Genomic DNA, 8,776 nt, shown 5'->3' with positions numbered 1-8,776 from the left:
TGAGGGCACATTTATCATATTTCATATCTTATTTTTCAAGTCAACGGCAGTGTTTAGGCTAGCCATGCGATCAAAATTAAAAATGGCGTCTGGGGTTGGTAGACCAATTTTTTTCGGGGCTGGTTGAATAATTATTCAACCAACTCCGATGAAATATGTAGTTGAAAACAACACATAAATTAACTTTTTATTGGACTTTTAAATCGTTACGTGGCCAAATTAAAAGAAAAATTAGAACAGAATCCGAAATTGACGAGAGCAGAATTAACCCTGGACACAGTGGAATATATAAAAAATTGACAAATTTTTACTAATTTAGAAGAGGAAACTTTAGCCTGTTTATTGTTTAACAAAAGGTTCAATTATATTAAAAAAATGTTTACTTATTTGCTCCTTCTCATGATTTGACTCTTACTGGTACATGAGTCAACTTACCCCGGGCATATGGTCTACCTACCCCGGGCCAGGGGTAGATTGACTAAGATTTAATATTTTGTAAAATGCATTAAATTATCACTATTATACTAAACTAAGAACTAAATATTACATATTTTTATTAGGTTAATAGATTTTCTATCAATTAACATGCTTTTCTTGTCTATATACATTAAAACACAAAAAATATGAACTATTCAGTAAAAAACTAGTCAACCATTCCCGGTCTCCCCTACTCGCTCAACCATAAAATTTACTTTGTACATAAAATAATTACAATACGATGTTAAAGAAATTTAAGAAGGGCATAAAAAAAGTAGATTTGAGGATTTTTTTAAAGAAGCCGGAGTACCTATACCACAATTTAATTAAGAAAAAAAGGGTGATCTTTTGAAAAATATTTATGTATTTATAATTTGTTTACTCGGAACATGATCGCAGCTTGTTATCCAATGTATGTATCTACGTTGTTGCTTAAAACAGATTTTAACTAATAAGTGTTCATCAGTTCGCATAAACAGTTTCGATTTGATAACTAATACACCCAAAAAATTAATTTCGACTTGTAACTGGATATTTTTCGACTTGCAACTCAAAATTTCGATTGTAGATTGATTTACTCATTAGTATAAGAACATAGACTTTCACAGCCGGAGTCAGTAGGATCGTAGAATTATGATTCGGGTTGAAAGACCGTGGTCTATATAAACTTTTAGGTCCACACATTTCGTTGCCAACTGATTGAAATATTCAGCGCCCACATTGATACTGCCACAATTCTCGACGAAATGTGTGAACCAAATAATTCATTTAGACCACGGCTTTTCAGCCCAAATCATAATTTTACTCATCAATCTACGATTCAATTACTTATTAGGTTAGAATTGGATTAGATTAAGATTAGTTCAACCATGTAAAGACAAAAAAGTACACAACTAGGACAACACCCCCCTCCAGAGGCGTATTGTGGACTAATATAGATGTGGGCGAAGTCGCATTAGCGAAGCCCCTTTTCTTTCGTTCCCAAGATCTGCCCAATAGATCTATCCTACCGAACTTGCTTTGACACGATATACCTACTCATGATAATGAGAAAACATAAATCCGCGGTGAGAGGATATCGAAAAGCATGTAGATTTTAAAAAAGGTTTTATTTCGTAACTTGCATGAAGTAATGTTCTTCGGCTTTTTGCTTTACTGAAGTCCTCTAGTGAAGATTATATATTCCGTCAATATAACGGTCGCGGTCTTTGGAGGTAATTACAACGCGTTGTAACAAAAACGCTTTTAAACAAATTTTAAGTAAAACAAGTTAAAAGTTAAGTAAGTGGGGCTCTTTGCGAGGTCCCAAAACAAACACGCTTTTAAATTTGTGACGTTCTTCTTCGAGCGTAAAAGTGATCAAATTAATTGGTCATCTGTGGTAAAGTGTGGGGGCACCGCATTTAAAGGGGCCTAACTAGGCCTACTTCGCCTACGCCTAGTTACGTTACTGCTCATCTCGTTTATGTTATCTACCCCTAAAATTATAATCCTAATCCAATTGAACTTAAAACGATAATTAATTTGGTTATAATCGTAATTTTACAGTAGGTAAAGACAACACAAACGAAATGAGTGAATGAGTGTTGTAGTATATATACTTGTCCTTTCTTAAAATTGCCTTAGCTTAGGCTGAGATTGAGATTACGTTAGGTTACGATTCAATAACAGATTTACAAGTCCAAGTTTCAAAAAGAAATTATGTTTGGCCATTCTACGTCTTCGTTGTTAATCAATAACAAATTTGTATATTAGACGAAGAAAAAAAATACTTTATAACGTTTAAGAAAAAATTACCATAAAACTCTGGCATTGTTTCTATCAGTCTTCTATCAAGTGTACAGTTTTATAATAAAAATTTCTAAAGCGTTATTCAAAGCATTGTTTTCTTTATTTATTTTGCTTATATCAAAAAGTTAATCTGTAGTACAGATGTTCGATTGATCACGACCGAACCGAATTGTATTCATCCTTCCGGTTTTTCGTTCGAGGTACCTAAGGAAAAATTTTGAACTTCGCTGAAAATTTGCATACTCCTTCAATATTTTCTCAGAAATACTAGAGAAATAGTCTGTACTATTAATTAACATTTTATTAAAAAATTAAAATTTTCTTATTTAGTCTTTTTTGCTTGTATCTTAGCGTCTGTTACCCGTAGTGCAACTACTAATTCACATGCTGGAATATGTAATCTGGAATGAAAGTACATGTATGCACGCCAATATTCGGTTTTGTCCACTTATTTTACTTTTTTGTTTATAAAAGATCCGTAAAACATAAAAATATTTATAAAAACGTACAGTTAAAAAGTTAATATTTTTAATTATCAAATATATCGTTCAGTTCAATGAAAAGGTTTTAATTATTGATTGCCATTTATTGTAAATTAAATTTAGGCCAGATGATACATTTGAATTTGTTATCTTTATCCTAAGAAGATCGATTTCATACATAATACCGAACTAACAAATTCTCTCAAATGTTTCTTTTAAGTAACCAATTGTACTAAATTTATTTCACTATGTATAAATATTACGTCTAAGTTGTTTATTATGCAATTTTACTCACCCGTTTTGATAGACTTTCGTAGATAATTCGATTTCTCGGAATGATCTTCGCTTAAATTTTTCGATTCATTTTTTTTGTTTTCAATGCTATCCTCAACGTCTGTATTATCGGGACTTACTAATGATACCATAGTTATAATTTCTGATCCAGAAAATTGTATAAATTTGTGTAGCCTCTTTTGGAATCTTTCCTGTGAAAAATCTATTTCCTCTTCATCTGATGTACCATCATGAAAAATCTTCTTATTTTTGTTTTTGGCTGATTTAATTCTTCTCCTGTGTGCTGTAAATCTTGGTTTATCTAACTTAGATGGTACTGAAGATGCTCTAACTAAAGGAGGTCTAAAATTTTCTTTCGTTATATCATTTTTTTTCTGGAACGATTCTCTTCTTAACGAGGTGGAAGGCTTCAAAACAACATTTACCATACTAGATTTTTCATTTGATTCGGATGCGGAAGAAGCAGTTTTAGCGTTGTCAATGTCTTTAGTTGTTTTACATTTTTCAAAAAGTTTGTCATTATTTTGATTTAAGTTTTCTGAAGTAGTCGAATACTTTGAAGAATCGAGCTGGCTTTCAATTAAAGGGACTACAACCACTGCTTTACATTTACTTCTTTCTGCTGATATTGGATTTGCAGCATTTGTTGAAGGTCTTTTGAGCTTCTTCTGAAAAGTGTTTTCGTCTAAATGTTCTGGATAGAGGGGTGACATTATTTTTGGACTTGCTGTTTTATTCTCTGTATACGAACTTTCATCTGTATTAGGATTATCTGGCGTTAGATAAATGTTTATGTTTGGTTTATTTCGTCTTCGCTTCCAGGTTTCTTCCAATCTTTTTTGTAATTCTTGGTGTGGATGTAACGTTTCAATCGAAATGTGTTTAGTATTCCTGAAGAAATTGCGTGCATTTTCACTGCTCTTTTTACTTACAATTAGTGTAGAAGGTTTCGATTCAGAACTTGATACATCTTCAGTCCAAGCTAACTTTACCGAAGATTTCGCAAAATCCCCTATTCTACCGTTGGCGCTTTGGACTCGGTTTTGTTTTGGATTTTCAATCGCGAGGTCGAGAGAACTTTGCTTTTTAAACGGCTTCTGAGATTTATAAAATTGTTTTTCGCCATGAAGTGATAACTGACGTACAGGTGGTCTTTTTTTCGATGCCGCCGACATGTTCAGTTTGTATTTTGTTACATAAACGGATTTTTGCGTCGTGCGGTCTTCTGTGTGCACGTTGCCAGCAAAACTTTGACTAAACTGACGAAACGTGGTTTTCGACCCTAATACCAATTTCACTCATTCCTTATCGATTGAAACAACTTTCACCCTACGGCTTGGGTTTTTATTATTCATATTTAACTGTGTGGCACAACAAGCGCGATTCGTTTTCGTTAAAAACGACTTCATTTATTTATTGAGAAGTAAATTGCAATTTTAGTTCGAAAGAAAACACAATTTAATATCAAATTTACATGTACGTAAATAATAATAGCCGTATTAATATATCAATAAATATTCTAATAAGCTAAGATAATCTTCTTCGAATGTAAAATTAAAATTCATTACCTAATATTATCTAAAGTAAACGTTTTATCGAAATATTTAGGTGAGTTTTGAAATTTCCTTCAAAACGCATGAGCACGATTATGCGTAATGGTATAGGAACGTACCTGTTCGTTTATTTTATATTTGTTACTTATTAATTTAACATAAATGCAACAAGTGTTATTTTTTTAATTGATAGTACAGCCGTTTCTATAATTTAATTAACTATGGTATAATTAATTGCTGTGCTTCCAAGATTGAAAAATAATAGCAATTGAGTACATTTTTAAATCTACCTGTTACTAGATATTAGTTGTATCTAGCGGATATTTGACTAACTCTTATAGTCCAGTCAACCAACTCAAAAAATTCCCAAACCTCCGAATCAGTTCAAAAAACACCGATTTGGATGAAAATTGGTTTATAAGCTTATCATCAAAAGTTATATGCGTCTGATGTGCGCTTTCAATGTTTTGAGGGTGAAAACTACCCCTCTTGCGAAATATAGTAAACCTGTAGATTTAAATATAAAATTGTTTGAAATCATATTATTAATAATTGTAGTATAAACATTGTTCTCACCCACACAAACTACTCCTAATGACCAAAAAACAAGCAAAAATAGTTCTAAATTAATTTAAACTGCATTTATAATCAAATAAAATCTCTCGTATATCTTTATAAGTGTAGTTATGTACTTATATATTTCTAATATATATTATTTATCTTGTTAGGGTCGGGGGGGAAGGGTAAAAGCTCCCCTTAAAAAAAAGTAAAAATCGTAAATTTAATTTTTATATTCGATAAAATTATTATATGCACGGAGAGAAACAAACAATAAACAAAAAATTGTCTGCTCGGAAAATTATACGTGTTAACCTATAATAAGTCCATAGCAACTCTGGTCGTTGTAGCTGTTCTCTCTCATACAGCATCTCTAGTTGTCAGATAAAAGAGCGCGATATTAAAAAAAAAAATTTTTATCACTTATAAAAATTACACTCTGGGTTTTGTAAGATAATGACATATTACACATACTGATACTGTAGATATGTGCTCCAAAGCTGAGTAAAAAAGAGAGTAAAAAAACTAACATTCATCGAAAATATCATCGTAAAACGCGATTGGTTTTTCAACGATAATCTCCCTAATATTTAAGATATTGCATTGCTTAAAAAGAAATTAAAGATAATTTTAAGGGCTACAAGTTAGTCTCAACTGTTCAACCTTCAAAAATCCTTCGGTTTTAAGATATTTCGGTTTAATGGGTATAGAGCGGGGTGTCCTCGCACTCAATTTCGGACTTAAAATAGGCATATCTCTGTTAATTTTCACTTTATACAGAAAAAAAGAAAATATTTGTTTTCAAAAAATCTACATTTTTTACACTTATATTTTTTATGTATCTTCTTTAATTTTTAGGTTATTGTTACAACAAATTTTTTAGGCCCTCCGAACTACTATTATTGTACACTAACCATATATACTAACATACAGCTAGAAGGATTTTGTTAAATTTTAATTAATTCTGTTTTTTCAAGAATTACATTGCCAGATTTTTGATTGAAAAAACGAGATACCCACTTTATTTTCATCATATCTTCGTTAACCAAAGAAATCAACTTTAAAAAAAAAAAAAAAAGAAATTAAATGTTTTTGCAAGCATTTTGTAAATGGTTCTATTAAATTTTTTCGAAAAATCCATATTTTTTGGGTTATATAGCTTCAAATGCTGTGAATCTAGTGTGGCAAAGAAACATTTCCTTCAACACGTCATATCTTGGTTCCTATTTCACTTTGAAAGATTTTTAAAAAAAAATGGATTTGTTTTCTTATAATCTTTATTTTTTATTCTAATATTTTTTTTAATAAAATNTCCCGGACTGTTTTGTAGACATTTTTAAGATGTCCAATACTGTAGTACATTATTTTGATCTATCTCGGAGGGTTTAGCCAGCGTTTGCAATGTAAGCGCAAAAAAGTGTTTATTTACGACACCACATTAGAAACCTCTAAAGTTATCAGTGTTTCTCTACTAAATTATTCATATCTATTATACATATAAACCCGTTGCGCAGTTTTAAAGATCTAAGCATCCATAGGGACAGACAGCGGGAAGCATACCCTCCTTATCAAAAGTTATATGAGCCTGATGTGCGCTTTTATTTTTTTGGGGGGTGAAAACTATCCCTCTTGAGAAATATAGTAAAACTATAGATTTAAATATAAAATTGATTAAAATCATATTAAAAGTAAAATAAACAATTTATAATCGATTGCAATTTTCCCATCCTCACAAACCACTCCTAATGACCAAAAAAACAGGCAAAAATAATTCTAAATAACTTTATACTGCATTATAATCAAAAACAATCTCTCATATATCTTTTTAAGTATAGTTATGTATTTCTGAAAATTTTTGTTATCAAAAGATCTACATTTTTTACTCGTGTATTTTTTATGTATCTTCTTTAATTTTTTAGTTATTGTCAAAAAACATTTTTTTTTTCAAAATTTTCCAAGTATTGGACATTTTTTACCTCAAATTCATCCTTCTATCGATTATTTATTTTTTATATAATATATAAACGCCCTGAGCCACATATTCATTCACATACTCATTATAAACATCTAAATAAATTCATTCTTCCTAAGTATAATAATATGACATTCTGAATATTATTCAACGCAGTAAATTCTTGCGCAAAAAGTCTAACGTGTCACCTATAAGTCCTATCAGACGAGGCTGACGACCCCGCACCTATGAGAAATTTAATTGTGAAGTGTGACGTTTTGTATATACAAACGCTATTTCAACTTGCAACGTATTTTGTCCCGTACTACGTGCTGTCCGGCGCTAGGGGGATTCCCTGTAAGTAGGTACTAAAAGAAATTACAGTTTAGTAAGCAAACACACATCTTATGTTTGATTATTGCTTATCCTTATCTATACTGATATTCCCACTTACAAATCCATTTTTTAAATTGTATTATCCTTTGTCGTTATTATACTGCATCTTTTAATCAATTCATTTTTCTTAACACGCTGCTCATTTTCTTGCAGGAGTTACCTTGCCATAACGTCGTGGTATTAATAGATTAGTTTACGAAAATTGTAAGTATCTACATCATGTTATTTTCGGACTAACATTTGATTAAATTAACCAGTTGTTTGCACACAGAGGTATGTATAAAATTATATTTTTTTAGGAAACGTTAAACAATGAGTGCTTCAGATATGGATTTTGACAAAAAGAAATACATTAATATGGAACCGGTACTTCATCAAATAAACCAGGAGTGTATTTCCCTTTCAGATAAATTGGTAAAACGAAACAACGACATATTGAAACAGGTAAAAATGTAAAATAGATAACGATAAAATTAAGTATTACTAAACACCAAAATAACTTCTCTTGGCAATTTCCTAAAAATTAAAAGTTTGCTTTATTGTTTCTTAATTGATGATACACTATTAAGCGAACATCATTTGTCTGTGAGAGGAGGCCTTAAGAAAAAGAAGTGAAATTGAAACATTATAAAACTAATAAAATTAGTCACTTCAACATTTAAGTAGGTAAAAATACTTTACTGTTTTGCATTTCAAATGTACTTATAAACTAACGAAATGTATTGGTGTTAATTATGTGTAATTTATAATGCTCATATTTGCTACGGATCTAATATGTATTGTGAAATTTGATTATTACCACAACCAAATGGAGAAAATGACGTCGAACGAATTACAACTATGTTAACCATAGTGTAATGGTGTTTAATAAAACACTAACTCTATTTTTTTTAATCACATTAGTAGTTATAAACTGTATATTAAACATAAAAAATTCCTTACATATTGATTCCTTAATCTTCAATTTTTATTATAATAACAATTTAATTTTCAATGTATTTGTTAAAAAAAAGTACCTTTTGGATTAAAATGTAAACGGTACAGCGTGCAATTATATAATGTTAAAAATTGTCATCCCTCCCCTTAGTTGAGATTTACCTGGACAAAAACTAATGATTTTTTTATTTATTTACAATAATTGACTTCAAATACTAAATGTCCCCTTGTTCCATTTAAATTAGATTTGATACGATCTTGCTTGACCCCCACTGTCACAAATTAAAAATAATAATGAAATTTAAAGTAATAAATTACTTGTTAAAATAATAAATAGA

At 30.4% G+C, this 8,776-nt stretch overlaps 2 protein-coding genes across 2 annotated transcripts in view; one reads left to right on the top strand and one right to left on the bottom strand.

The window, feature by feature from the left end:
- Nucleotides 1-4,483, bottom strand: part of LOC108735514 — a 26,093-nt gene extending 21,610 nt beyond the window's left edge. The window contains exon 1 of the mRNA XM_025981223.1: nt 3,046-4,483. Within this exon, the coding sequence (XP_025837008.1) occupies nt 3,046-4,219 (1,174 nt within the window). The 5' untranslated portion in view covers nt 4,220-4,483. The remainder of the gene's footprint in view (nt 1-3,045) is intronic.
- Nucleotides 4,484-7,573: 3,090 nt separating this feature from the next.
- LOC108735523 overlaps nt 7,574-8,776 on the top strand; it is a 12,794-nt gene continuing 11,591 nt past the window's right edge. The window contains exons 1-2 of the mRNA XM_025981222.1: nt 7,574-7,706; nt 7,802-7,946. Coding sequence (XP_025837007.1) covers nt 7,815-7,946 — 132 coding nt within the window. The 5' untranslated portion in view covers nt 7,574-7,706; nt 7,802-7,814. The remainder of the gene's footprint in view (nt 7,707-7,801; nt 7,947-8,776) is intronic.

The sequence above is a fragment of the Agrilus planipennis genome, unplaced genomic scaffold (assembly GCF_000699045.2).
Source record: "Agrilus planipennis isolate EAB-ADULT unplaced genomic scaffold, Apla_2.0 scaffold9, whole genome shotgun sequence".
NCBI lineage: Eukaryota > Metazoa > Arthropoda > Insecta > Coleoptera > Buprestidae > Agrilus > Agrilus planipennis.
This window is presented reverse-complemented; position numbering and strand designations above follow the sequence as displayed.